The sequence below is a fragment of the Nylanderia fulva genome, unplaced genomic scaffold (assembly GCF_048542155.1).
Source record: "Nylanderia fulva isolate GAGA-0341 unplaced genomic scaffold, ASM4854215v1 Scaffold177, whole genome shotgun sequence".
In the NCBI taxonomy this organism is placed as follows: domain Eukaryota; kingdom Metazoa; phylum Arthropoda; class Insecta; order Hymenoptera; family Formicidae; genus Nylanderia; species Nylanderia fulva.
The window spans coordinates 201,747-216,350 of record NW_028190023.1 but is presented as its reverse complement, the minus strand read 5'-3'; the positions used below and the strand labels follow the sequence as shown (position 1 = coordinate 216,350).

The window sequence follows — 14,604 nt, the reverse complement described above, 5'->3', positions numbered from 1 at the left end:
TGCCGTTGAACCAATTTCTGTTACCGCGTATAGCTAGCATGGTATGCGTTTTTAACGCGGTCATATCTTGTTCGTACGTAATTCTGATTTAGCGATTCTACTCGCATCGTATGCGTTTTTTAACGCGGTAATATCTGTCGTCGTGAATTCTGATTCGTATACCTCCATCTTATCGTTTTTTTTTTGTAAAGCGGTCGTGTCGTGTAATTGCGAGGTTAATACGAGTACTCATTTATTAATATTAGTTACCTTTCATAGTTATATAGATATCTTTGGGGGATTTATAACAGATAATATGCTTTCAATTTTTTGTACTTACTTAAGAAACACTCCAGCATATATCCATGTTATTGAAACATTGATTCCATGCATCATTTTGTTTATTGGAAAGCAGAAAACATACATGGTAATTTATGTTAAAACATCACACAAAGTATATAAGGTGTCTCATTTTAATTGCGCACCTCGATTATCATCGTAAAAAGTAATGGGATGAAAAAAATGTTTAAGACAAAAGTTATTAGTTTTCAAGAAGATATCCGATGGCAACTTTGAATTTTATCATAAATGGCATTGTTCAAAATAACCTCGAGCGGGGAAAGTAAAATTCGAGTTGTTTTTATGGTCCCAACATCTAGAATATTGTAAAAACTATAGTGTACTATAGAATATATAAAAAACTTATACTTTTTTCCTGGAAATGCAGAAAACATTTAAATATCATCATATGTTTAGAGAAAATCACGTAAATCCATATCTCAACAAATCGAGATTTCTTGATGTTTCACCCAAATATTTTGGTAACATATTTTGGTTAATACCAAGTTTCTAAATTATTTAAAACAAATTTTTTTTTTTTTAATGTGTAAGTTTATCATAAATGAACTAATATATATACAGAGTGTTCCTAACGTCCGGACTTGGTGAGTTGTAAAATTTTGAGGGGACATAGATCGTACCATTGATTTGACCTTGAATAGTCATTTAAAGGTCACGTAAAAGTCACCTTCAATTTCTTTAATGGGACTAACCTATTTTCATACATATTCTTATATGTTATTTCAAAAGCATTCACAAAACTCTATATTAAAATATGTTTTTATGAAGTTCTTGTTAAGTTATAAAGGTTTAAAGTTAACAATTTTTTGACATAAAATGTAAATATCTTGTAAAATATTCGGGTTTTGTACTCGTACCATAATACTGTTTTGCATGGAATAATGAGACCAATCAGTTGGTTGTAAAAAAAACATTAATTACTTATAAAAAAAGTATGCAGCTGCATGTTGAATATTACATTTTTTTAAACCATTATCAGTTTGATTAGTCTCATGATTCCGTGCAAAAAAATGTAATAAGGTTTATGATTACCGAAAACTGAATATTTTATAAGATATTTTATATTTCATGTCAAAAAACTGTTAACTTCAAACCTTTATAACTGTTTCGTGGTTACAGCGACGATCAGAGAATAGCCAATCGTGAAATATAAGTATTGCTCGAGAACATGGTCTTACGCGATTCACGGCTGAAATACGTGGGGATAGCCCCCAAAATATAAATAGAGGAGCGAACGCTCCTCCGGTACACTTCCTTTACTTACTTCTCCGCAATAACACACAATCCACTGCGCGTATATCGTCAACAGACTTCTGTACTTCGACGAGCGGCACACTCCGGACGCCGCCAATAATAACCTGTGTTACAAGAAACGGAACATAGTAGTTATTCCGCGTGTGGATATCACACACGGACCCATCTATCCAGCGTTACATTCTGCATTAAGAGGAACGACCTCACGGCTGGAACATCATCTCGTTAGCAATCAAACGTTGAGCAGAGAACGCGCCGGCTTACAACCGGCGCACCAATTCTCATACTATTAAACAATTTGATCCTTCGAGCCGGATATTTTCCGGAGGCGGCGGGGCCGTCTCGGAGGAGGCGAAACCGACTCGAGTCGGAGTACGGATAAACGGCGAGGGTGTCGGCCACGTACCAGGGCGGCAGTCAGTGTGACACGGTGGACGTGGAGGACGGTGACCGGGGCTGCCGAGCTGCACGCAGGGAGAGACGATATTCGTCGGAGCGGCACCTCGAGTGGCGGCGTAGCGCCGGGCAGAGAAGAGGAAGCGTAGCTGGGTAAGCTGTAATTGAGCCTGCACCAATCATTTTTTTTGCGCTGCGCAATTATTTTATTTATTTATTTATTTGTAAATACTCGATTAGCGTTAGTCACTGTAAATTATTTGTGATCCGAAAAAATGCCGATCGACCGTAGCCCTGGTACAAGTGGCGCGGGTGCGGCGACGTCAAACGTAACGGCATCGGAGGGTAGCGGCGCTGTAAAGAAGGCGCGGAATAATAAAGGGCTCGTGCACGCGGATGGAAACATTTGTGAACAGCGTGATCGCGGTAGATGACGAGGCACGAGCGCAATTGGAAGTGAGGGCGCGCGCGCTTAGACCCAATATGGGAAAACTACTGCAAGGTGCAGTCGCAATTAGAGGCAACAGACGAGGCCGAGATAGATGACAGAGTCGCGTTCAAAGACAACATATATTCGTTGTGCGCGAGAATGCGGCGATTATTACAAAATGACAGCGATTATTTCAAAATAGTCCGCGGGCCTCCACGCCAGGATCAACGCGATCCGAGAGTGAAGCTGCAACACACGTCCGCTTACCGAAATTAAATTTACCATCGTTTTCGGGAAAGTACGAGGAATAGTTCCCATTCCATGACACGTTTATGTCGGTCATACATAACAACAAAACATTATCCGATATACAAAGATTTCAATATTTGCGAGCGTCGTTGACGGGTTCAGCTCTCGACATCATCAAAACATTAGAGATCTCGAATAATAACTACGACCTTGCGTGGAATATTCTAAAAGACCGTTACAACAACAAGCGTGTAAACGTGCAGACACATATAAAGGCAATATTCGAATTAGCGGCGATTACAAAAGAAAGCGCGAGTGGCATTCGGCAGCTGGCGGACGGTGCAGCGGCACACGTACGCGCGTTGACTGCATTGGACTGCAACGCCGACAAATGGGACGCGTTGCTAATGGACATAATTACGTCCAAATTAGACCACGTAACATCCAGGGAGTGGCATGCTTCCCTGGGGGGCTCGGAGTTGCCCGCCTTCAAGGAATTGATTGATTTTCTCGCCCATCGTAGTCAGATTTTAGAGAAGTCGGCTGGGGGGGGATTAGGCGCTTCCGAGCACTCCAACATTCGTTCGCGGGCGCGATCGACTTCGGGGCGGCACGCGCTGCATGCGACGGTCGAGGGGGAAAAGTGCACTTATTGTGGGAGTGCGCATTTGATCTACTTTTGTAGAGGCTTCTTAGCACTTCCGGTAAACCGGCGCATAGGTGAGATGCGCGGCTGAAAACTTTGTTTGAATTGCTTGCGTAGCCGTGATCACGTGGCGGCCGAGTGCTCGTCGAGCGGCTGCAGGACATGCAAGCTGAAGCACAACACGTTGCTACATCTCTCGAATCAGGGAAGGGGAATCGAGAATTCGCGGACCGTCGGCTCAACGACGGACAATTCGACTCCGATCGCGAGCGACCCTACCGCCGTGGTCGCACACGGCGCGGTCGGGGGGGACGGTGCGGAGCCCTTGCTGTCGACAGCGGTTGTGTACGTTTACGGCGCAGGCGACTCACGAGTGGCATGCCGTGCCTTGTTGGATGCAGAAGCACAGGCGAACTTTATTTCGACTAAATTCGTAGCGAAATTAAAATTAGAGACATGGTCTATGGAAATGTCAATGTCGGGCATATTCGGCTCGACATCCGTTTTGAATCGGATGGCGCGAGTCAAACTCCGGTCGCGACTGAGTTCGTTCGAGGCCGAGCTGGACTGCGTTGTCACCGATCAAATCGCAGATAGAGTTCCGGCGAGCACGCTGAAGCGTCAGGCCTTCAGGCTGCCGACCGGCATCGATCTAGCGGACCCGAAATTCAACGTGTCTTCCGACATCGATTTATTAATCGGAATCGATCTGTTTTGGCAGCTGGCGTGCGTGGGCCAAATTCGTGCGACATTCGAGCATCCTCTTTTGCAAAAGACACGTTTGGGCTGGATTTTGGCCGGGCGTACGGGTGGTGGCACCTCGCGATCGAGCGCCAAATTGCGTGCGTTACACGCGACGATTAGTAATTCGCAGCTCCACGAACGAGTTAATCAATTTTGGCAAATCGAGGAACTGGCGGGTTCTAACAGTTATACCCGCGACGAGCAGGCGTGCGAAAGTCACTTCATGATGAACGTGTCGACGAACGATGAAGGCCGATATGTAGTGAAATTGCCGCTAAAAGAGGACACATTTCAACGGCTCGGCAAATCGCGCAAAACAGCGATAAAGCGTTTTCTTGCACTCGAGAAGCGGCTTAACCGCAACCCGGGTTTAAAGCGCTCTTACGCGAATATCAATCGTCGGGGCACATGAGAGTCGCACCTGCGGGTTCGATCGGGGGTAAGCCTATCTATCTGCCGCATCACGGGGTAATAAAGGGGACCGGTCCATGCGCGAAGTTACGCGTGGTTTTCGATGCCTCGTGCAAAACCAGCACGGAAGTTTCGTTCAACGAGGCTTTGCGAATACGTCCGATTATTCAGCAGGAATTGATCGCAATATTAATGCGTTTTCGATATTCGTGTATGTCTTCGTGGCGGACATAATTAAAATGTATCGTCAGATACTGCTGCACGAATCGCAGACACATCTGCATAGAATAGTGTGGTGAGAAGACTCGGAAGCGCCGATCGGCGAATACGAGCTGCTGACGGTCACGTACGGTACGAGTCCGGCGTCATTCCTGGCCACCAGGTGCCTTCAGCACCTGGCACAAAAGTATGCGGACGAGTACGCGATCGGGTCAAGGTGCGTGCTCCGGGATTTCTACGTCGACGACCTGCTCACCGGCGCTAACACCCTGCCGGAGGTGAGGCGCGTCCGCGGGGAGACGGTTGCGCTACTGAAGCGCGGAAAATTCGAGCTCGACAGGTGGGCATCCAACTGCCGAGAATTGTTGCAGGACGTGGAGGACGCGACGGATGCGAGCGTGTCTCTGGGCGGGGACTCGAGCTCTAAGATCCTGGGAATTACGTGGGATCCCATTATTGATAGCTTCAAATTCGACTATAAGAGCGGCTCGCCTGCCAATTGCGTAACCAAGCAAACTATTTTATCGGAGATCGCGAGCCTTTTTGATCCGTTGGGGCTACTGGGGCCATTGACGGTAGTAGCAAAGTTAATTCTGCAAGACACATGGCAGACGCAGGTTAGATGGGATGAGTCGCTGCCGCAGGACATCCATACGCGTTGGCTGGGAGTAAAACAACAATTAACAAATCTTAGTGAGTTGCGCGTGCCGCGTTTCGTGGGCCGCGTGATCGATGCCGGGGGCGTGCAGCTGCACGGCTTTTGCGACGCGAGCGAGCGTGCTTATGGTGCGTGCGTGTACGTAAGAACACACAATTCCGAGGAATGCCGAGTACGGTTACTGGTCTCGAAATCGCGAGTCGCGCCCATGAGGGCAATATCATTACCGCGCTTAGAGTTGAGCGCGGCACTGCTGTTGGCAAAATTAATAGAAAAGGTTCGAGAATCGGTCGGGCTTCCCGCCGCGGGGGTGGTTCTGTGGTCGGACTCCACCATTACCTTACAATGGATTCGTTTTTCGTCTCGCAAATGGAGCGCGTTCGTCGCGAACCGAGTTGGGGAAATACAGCGTTTGACCGAGGGCGCGGATTGGCGACACGTGCCGTCCGCGGACAACCCGGCCGATATATTATCGCGTGGCGCGGACTTGGCGACTCTGGCCGTATCTGGTCTGTGGTGGGAAGGACCGGCGTACCTTCGACTTAACGAGGGACATTGGCCGATTAAGAACGTCGAGATATCAGGAGAGCTGCCCGAGCAGAAAAGAGTGATCGCTGTCGTGGCGGTCGGAGATCGACCGATAGTCTCGGGGTTATTAGAAAAATTTTCGAGCCTGGAGAAAATACTATGCATAGTGTCATATTGTTTGAGATTCGGTCGTGCGCGACGGGCTGAGGACATTGGGTCATCGATCTCTCATCAGGAGATGATCGCGGCCATGCAGGTCGTGGTACGTTGTGTGCAGCGCGGGTCGTTCCCAGGAGAGTATTGCCGTTTGAGCGAGGGCCAGAGCATCGGCAGCGGGAGTCGTATATTATCATTGTCACCATTTATGGACGAGTGTGGCGTCATTTGCGTTGGAGGTAGGATAAGCAGGGCGGCGTTGCCGCCGGATACGGTGCACCCCATGCTGCTGCCGAAAAGTTACGTTCTTACAACATTAATTGTTCAAGGAGAGCACGTTAGGAGCTTGCACGCGGGACTGCAGGCCACGATATGCGCGGTGCGTCAGCGCTATTGGCCCTTGGCGGCACGTTCAGCGGTTCGCAGGGTGTTGCGCGAATGCGTAACGTGCTTCAGGTGTGGGCCGGCAGCATCTCAGGCGGTGATGGCGGATTTGCCTGGACCACGGGTAAACGTGTCAAGGCCATTCACGCATACGGGCGTAGACTATGCCGGCCCGATACTTATAAAGGAATCTAAGCGGCGCAACGCCGGGATGCTGAAGGCTTACATCGCTGTTCTCGTGTGCTTTGCGATCAAGGCTGTGCATTTGGAGATCGTAAGCGATCTCACGGCGGACGCCTTCTTGGGGGCGTTTAAAAGATTCATGTCGCGAAGAGGCAGGCCGGCGTGCGTGTACTCCGACAATGGCACGACATTCGTCGGAGCCAATAAGCAAATTAGGGAAATATATGAAATAGTCAATAGCCCTGAAGGGCAGGAAAAAGTGCGTCAGTTCGCGCGGCGGAACGAGTTTGTTTGGAAATTTATACCGCCCCATGCCCCACATTTCGGGGGGCTATGGGAAGCAGCGGTGAAATCCGCGAAAATACATTTGAATCGCGTGGTCGGAAACGCGAACCTCACTTTTGAAGAAATGCAGACGGTCCTGTGTGAGATAGAAGCCGTACTAAATTCGCGACCATTAACAGCGCTAAGCGAGGATCCAAACGATCTCAACTGCATAACTCCGGGTCATTTTTTGATTGGTGCAGCGCTTAATAGCTTCCCAGTTACAGATTTGACAGCGGAGAATCCGGGACGACTGTTACGCTGGCAGCGCGTGGAACAGATGCGCCAGCATTTTTGGAGACGCTGGAGTACGGAATATTTGCACACTCTCATCGAGCGGAGGAAGTGGAAAGCTAACCAGGGGCAGCAATTAAAAATTGGTCAGCTTGTATTAATTCAGCAGCCAGGACTAGGACCATTGCAGTGGTTATTGGGCCGAGTTGAACGAGTGCATCCGGGCGCTGATGGTGTTGTCCGAACGGTCACGTTAAAGACGGCACGAGGACAAGTCACAAGGCCCCTGACAAAACTGGCAATATTGCCAATAAATGACACGGACAAACCCACGATCGATTAAATTATTTGTACGCGCGTTCCTTCTACGCTGTACTTGTTATGCATGTGGCACGATGCGCGCCTTTTTATTTATTTTATTTATATTGTTTAGCGTTGCATTCCGTTTCTTTTTTTTATTATTGTAAAATGCGCGCTATATTTATTTTATTATTTTGAATCGTTTAGCGTTGCGTTCCGTTTCTTTTTTATTGTAGAATGTGTTTCGTTTAATCTTTACTCAAGCATTTCTTTCGTTGCATGTGCTTGTTGCGTATCTTTACTTCATTCTGCGACGCACTGGGCGCGATTGCTTCCATTCGTTGTTGAATTCATATCACGCCGCTTGACACGTTCCCATTATTGATTGTTAAACAGGGCTCCATAACGAAATCTTCATTACAACGTAAATTTCATAAATCGACTGGTTACGGAGCTTAATTTGAAGACATGACCTTCAAGGGGGGCGGGATGTTTCGTGCTTACAGCGACGATCAGAGAATAGCCAATCGTGAAATATAAGTATTGCTCGAGAACATGGTCTTACGCGATTCTCGGCTGAAAATACGTGGGGATAGCCCCAAAATATAAATAGAGGAGCGAACGCTCCTCCGGTACACTTCCCTTTACTTATTTCTCCGCAAAAACACACAACACTGAGCGTATATCGTCAACAGATTTCTGTACTTCGACGAACGGCACACTCGGACGCCGCAATAATAAATCTTGTGTTATAAGGAACGGAACATAGTAGTTATTCCGCGTGTGGATATCACACACGGACTCATCTACCCTGCGTTACATCCTGCATTAAGAGGAACGGCCTCACGGCTGGAACATCACCTCGTTCGCAATCAAACGTTGGGCAGAGAACGCGCCGGCTTACAACCGGCGCACCAGTTCTCATACTATTAAACAATAACTCAACAAGAACTCTATAAAAACATATTTTAGTATAGGGTTTTGTAAAACTTTTGAAATAACATACAAGAATATGTAATAAAAAATAGGTAGTGTTCAAAACGCATCAGAAAATATTATCCGCATAATAGAATATTATATTCGAACAGAATATTTTAGAAGATTCTAGACCAATCGATATTTTCAGCAAATCGTTTTTGTATGTTTTTCGAGGAGAAAACAGCGACATAAATCAATCTGTTTCGGAAAAAAACCGCTCAAAACATCAACAATTAACGGTACCACAACCGTTCCGCCGAATAATTATTTTTCAGTGAGCATGCGCGGCTTATCACGGGCGCCTCTTTTCACCAATAATTATCGCGATCGCCCGCTCGCGCATGCTTTCTGCCAGCCGTCGTCCCGTTAATTTTGACAGCGGCCAATTACGCGTAATGCGCTCAGGTCACCTCGCGCAACGTTTGAAATCCGCAAAACTATTGGCGCTTCACGCGAAGGTGGGCTCCATCCTAAAATTATAAAAGAAGAGCTCACACCCGGCTTAGCAGCCTTATCGCTTTTCCGCCGTGAACCGCATAACGCAAACCGCTTACTTGATAAACCGCTAAAATTCGTTGACGACCGCCGCTTATTCCGCATTTTGATTTTGATTACGATTTCAATGTAAAATAATTAACATTTGTATGAAGTTTGTTAAAATGTATTTGTTATTAAGTGTGTTAGAGAATTAAAGTCTTTTGATAAAAAAAGTGACTCATCCTTTGTGCCGCGCAACCCTTTCTTACGCAGCGCGTTCGCGAACAGGTAGTTTCATTTAAAAAGTTGAAGGTGACCTTTATGTGACCTTCACATGACTATTCAAGGTCAAATCAATGGCACGATCTTATGTTCCCCTCGAAATCCTATAACTTTTGTTTGAAACATTTTTTCGTATCTCAAGTCGTTTCCAATATAAAGAGCCCGGGTCGGACATTAGACACTCTATATATATATATTATTGACCGACATTAAAATTGGTTTAAATGATCTTGGAAAGTTGATGTTACCAAAATATTCACCAAAATATTCGACTGAAACATCAAGCAATTTTGATTTATTGTGAGATATCGATTTATGTGATTTTCTCTAAACATATGATATTTAAATGTTCCCTGCATTTCTAGGAAAAACCACTATGGTTTTTACATTATTCTAGATGTATGAGACCTAAAACAATTCAAATTTTACTTTCCGCTCGAGGTCAAAAAAATCGCACTTTTTGGACATTCTCCTTTAATTTCAAGGTTATCAATTTTTCAAATAGAATGATCTATTTTTGACATCGAAAATTGATATGGAAATTTTACATTAAAAACATAAGATAATATGTGGGATCAGATTGACTTCTAAAGGACATTTGACTGGCTCTCATTTACCAATCTTGATTAGCCAGAACTGTCAGTTTCGTTCATCAAACTAATTTACACACAAGAAAACAAGATGACCTTTAGGGATCAATCTAATCTCACATATTCCCAAATAGTTCTAAAATGTGAAATTTCCTCCTCTATCGATTTTCAATATTAAAAATAGGTTATTCCATTTGAAAAAAATTAATCTTGAAATAATCTTGAACAAGGTAAATCTATCATAAACTGAAGGTTACCTTTTTTCATCCGACTACTTTCTACAATAATAATTGAGGAGCATAATTAAAATGATACCCCGTATATATGAGGAGTATATGTATATCCGTAAAAAAGACATCACAGATATTTAAAAAAAGGGCTAAGTATATCTTTCGTCAAAAATTAACAAAAATTAAAATTATTGTGTCTTCAGTTCTTTATATTCCATATAGCTAATTACATCCAAAACATCCTCACAAAAAGTTTACCACGAGCAGCCACGTTCAAAATTTCGAACTGTACAGGATTCTTTCAAAATTAAAAATAGATCCTTCTTACAATTTGGTGTCCCTTGATGTGGTCTCGTTGTTTACTAATGTTCCTGTCGATTTAGCATTTCGAAGTTATTAGCAATAGATGGTCATACATAAAAGATAATACCAAAATACCAAAAAAAGAATTTTTAGATATGATAGAGTTCATTCTTACATCTTCATATTTTTGTTTCAACAATGTGATATACAAACAAATTTTTGGTACTCCCATGGGATTACCATTATCCCCCATAATAGCGGACATTGTACTTTAAGATTTTGAAAACAAAGTTTTAAACAAGAAAGATATAAATCTCTCTTTATTTCTCAGATATGTAGATGGCATTCTTTTAATGGCTCCAAAAGATACTATTCACCAAATTATTAAGATTTTTAACTCATTCCATGCAAGAATCCAGTTTACGTGTGAATGAGAAGAAAACCAGAACATTAGTTTTCTTGATTTAAGAATTATAATAGAAAATAATAAACTTATTATAGATTAATTTCAAAAAAGATTCAATCAGGCAGATATTTATCATTTCGTTCTAACCAATCCCATCTGCCACAAAATTGGTACAATTTATAATTTAATTGACAAAGCCCTATTGTTATCGCACCCGCGTTTTCACGAAAAAAATATTATTGTAATTATAAACACTTTACTTAATAATAGTTACCCGTTAGAATTTATTTATAAACATAAATAATAGAATCAAAAACTTTTCGCGACTAAATCTACATACAATGGAGGTGAACAATAAGACAGATAGGGAAGGAGAAAACAAAAAATTCATTGTAATTCCGTATATTAAAAACCTAAGTGAATAAGTTACCATCGCTTTTAAAAAAAACTTTGAATACAGGATGGGTTACAAATCTAAAACAGACAAGTCTAAACAGACATAACAGATTCATAAAGGTCCATAAAGATCTCACACCGCTATCCAACAGCAATAACGTCGTGTATAAAATAAACTGTCAGGATTGCGATGCATTTTATGAGGGGCAAATAAAGAGACAAGTAAAAAACAAGAATACATGAACATAAAACTAATATGAAGCAAAAACTAATATTAAGAAATATACATCTAAACAAACGGTCGTCTCACAGTACATCACAGAATACAATCACACCATAAATTAGGACCACATAGATTCTTTTTCTTTTTTCTGATGTGGCTGTTTGGGCTTCCTCAGAATAGTCCCATACATCATTAATTGTTCAAGTATATCTGTCAAGTCGTGCTCACAGTACGGAACACAAAGGAACAAAATTTTTTTCAAATGAAACACGTCTGAACGCATCAAAGAACGAATTCCCTTTTAGGACCACATAGAAGTATTAGACCGTGAAATAAACTACTACAAAAGATTAATTGCCGAATCCATACACATTAAGAAACAAAACAATGGATTAAACATAATGAAGGATAGTGATCTTCTTGACGAGGCCTATTTTTCCTCAATAAACTTTTGAAAAAAATAAAATCATCCCAAAAGTTTATTTGTCTCTTTGTCTCTTCACGATGAGATGTATATAAGAATTGAATATCTACGACTAGCTATCATTAGTTCGATCATATAAGAACAACACACACAAAACAGTCTGTAAACATAACAACATTTATAATTTTAAACCAACTTTGACTCTATATATTGCTAACTAATTGTGACAAAGCGACATGAACTTTACCCGAAATTTACATAAACTACAACCTCATGGTGAGTTCTCAACTTTTAAGGTTTAAAGTCAAAAAATTACATTCTTTAAATTATATCTAAAGGTTCACCATATATCGTTGAATCTCGAAGACCACTCCGCTAGAAAAATAACAACTGCATTAAACGTTGCGTATTTCATGTAATATTTTAATTGTTAACGACTAAAGAGATGCAAGTAAGCATCGGAACATTCCGAACTTTGTATTCTTATTAGTATTATGAATAAAAAATATATTTTATTAAATACAAATAAGTAAGGCCTAAGAGCCATTCGCGGATGTTTCTTGCGTACATCTCCAACGAAAATTAATTTTACGTTGGAGATAAACGAAAATGTGCACAAGTCACATATTATATTCTTGGTTTACTATCAAGAATTTAAACATGAAATATCTCATATTTGAGATTTAATTTCATAAACCCCTATACTCCCCAAAAGAAACATATTTTATAACAAAAAAAAAATTTTTTTGCTCGTTAAAGACCTTTAGTTACATATGTTACATATATGTTAACAAAAATAGTTCTTTACAAAAATTATTAGAAATGTTTTTAAAAACGTCTGATTGGCGATCGATGGTGTCGTTAGAAAAAGATGTGAACGTAATCGCTGAAAGTTCGGTGACAGTCTTTAATGATATTTCGTGACACATCGTAAGTGGGGTTAATGTATAATACAGAGGACAGATATTTAAAAATATATAAGAAATGTCCAGCGGCTGCAGCGTTGTATGTACAACGTGGTGAATGTATACGCGAATTTAATGGAAGCGCAGGTATTTTGATCGAAAGATTCTTGTAGAAAATATTATTTTTTTTGTTGTCTATTAAAGACTTAAATATTGAATTTTTATGCATTGCAATAATAATTTTATATTTATATTTTTATGTATGCATGCATTGCAATAATTCAAATAAAATAATTAAATAAGATAATTAATAATAATTTAAGAAATAATAATTTAGATAATAATTTAAAATAAAAAAATTACACATACACATATACCATTTGTATTCTTTATATAAATACATTTATAAATTATGATTATTTTAATAAATTAAAAATTTAATATAGTATTTTTTGTATTTTAAAGTTTAAAGCTATAAAAAGATAAATAAAATATTATCTTTGCTATTTAACCAAAATTAATATCTCGTAAGTATAGAGTATAGATTAATCGTATTATATAGAGCATCTTAGAATTATTGGATTTTTAAAGAACAAAGTAATATCAGATAATTTTGGGAGACATTTTATACAAGTGATAAATAATATGAATATAATAATTTATAATAATAAAATATATATTATAATTTTTTTATTAGACAATTATAAAACTAAAGATTTGAAAAATATTTGGCAAAAAATGAAATCGCGCAATTACATCAGTCCCATCTCCTATTTCTGACCACGATGGCTCTTCAAATTAATTATTCTACGACATATCTATGATATTATTCATGCCAAGAAGATTATTATCTCTATTGGTATGATCCTGTTTGCGTGGTGCTTGCATATCATTCTCTGGTACCTATTAGCGATATATTTGGACAATGTTAACCCGGATAAATTTGACAGCGCTAATAAACTTTGGTACTATTTATGTAAGGTAAATAAAAGAACCTATAATTTTTTAATATCTATAATTTTAACATTAAGAATTTATAATTTTAATATCATCAAAATTATTATTCGTTTTTAAATTGTTTTATATATGTTATCGATATTGTCTAGGATAACATTTATGATATTGTATTTTAAGAGAGAATATATTTCTTCACATATCCTTTCTCCACACAATTAAATATTTAAACGTAAAAATGTAGAATATGTTTATAATATATATTAAATAATAATATTTAAACACATATTTAATATTTAATATTTTATATAATATATAAAATATTCAATGTGTGTATTTAAATTTTATTATAACTAATAATCTTCTAAATATTTTATTTAAAGCTAAAGAAAAATACAAAGAACAGGCAACGGAAAGAGATAGAGAAAACAAAAAAGATAGAAAAAAAATAGAAAGCTTAAAAATTAGAGAAGATGAAAAATACATATTAGAAGGAGATTGAGATATAGAGAGAGATTAGCTGCTGTCAAATAAATTGTCAATTTTAACAGTTTGAAAAAATAAAGTAAATAAAAACTAAATAAAAATGTTAAACTAAATGAAAACGTTTTTAAAAATATATAAAATAAACAGATAATAAGAAATTTCATTTATTTCAAGATAAAATGAAGTAAGATTCATGTTCGTATGATTTGAGCCATCTTATTATTTTCACATTCTATCTATACAAAATAATTCTATTTATCTTTCCAGTGAGAAATGATTGGTCGAATCGATATCGATTCGACGTCAATTCGATTAAAAAGATGTCGAATCGATGTCGATTTGACCAACATTTCTCGCTGAGTTAATAAAACTGAGATATATGTACCTATATCATTTAAGTAATAATAAATATGGTGCGAGCATACTTTAATATTACAATATAATAATCGGTAAAATTAATATTAATTTTACAAATGGTAAAATTGCAAGATATTA

General features: G+C 39.7%; 2 protein-coding genes across 2 annotated transcripts; both read left to right on the top strand.

The window, feature by feature from the left end:
• The first annotated feature begins 2,385 nt into the window (after window positions 1–2,385).
• LOC146723675 (uncharacterized) lies at window positions 2,386–4,470 on the top strand. The gene is made up of 4 exons (XM_085481366.1): window positions 2,386–2,491; window positions 2,831–3,105; window positions 3,354–3,388; window positions 3,432–4,470. The coding sequence occupies exons 1-4, from the start codon at window positions 2,386–2,388 to the stop codon at window positions 4,468–4,470; spliced, it is 1,455 nt and encodes a 484-aa protein (XP_085337492.1).
• On the top strand, window positions 4,467–7,498 carry LOC114935443 (uncharacterized). The gene is made up of 2 exons (XM_085481365.1): window positions 4,467–4,680; window positions 4,773–7,498. The coding sequence occupies exons 1-2, from the start codon at window positions 4,467–4,469 to the stop codon at window positions 7,496–7,498; spliced, it is 2,940 nt and encodes a 979-aa protein (XP_085337491.1).
• Window positions 7,499–14,604: the final 7,106 nt, after the last annotated feature.

Excerpts from the sequence above, each read along its gene's own strand:
- LOC114935443 (XM_085481365.1), top strand. The coding sequence starts at position 4,467 with ATGAGAGTCGCACCTGCGGGTTCGATCGGGGGTAAGCCTATCTATCTG. Across the intron at positions 4,681-4,772 it reads AATGCGTTTTCGATATTCGT|ACTCGGAAGCGCCGATCGGC; the intron begins GTATGTCTTCGT and ends TGTGGTGAGAAG.
- LOC146723675 (XM_085481366.1), top strand. The coding sequence starts at position 2,386 with ATGGAAACATTTGTGAACAGCGTGATCGCGGTAGATGACGAGGCACGA. Across the intron at positions 3,106-3,353 it reads TTACGTCCAAATTAGACCAC|AGGCTTCTTAGCACTTCCGG; the intron begins GTAACATCCAGG and ends CTACTTTTGTAG. Across the intron at positions 3,389-3,431 it reads TCCGGTAAACCGGCGCATAG|CCGTGATCACGTGGCGGCCG; the intron begins GTGAGATGCGCG and ends TTGCTTGCGTAG.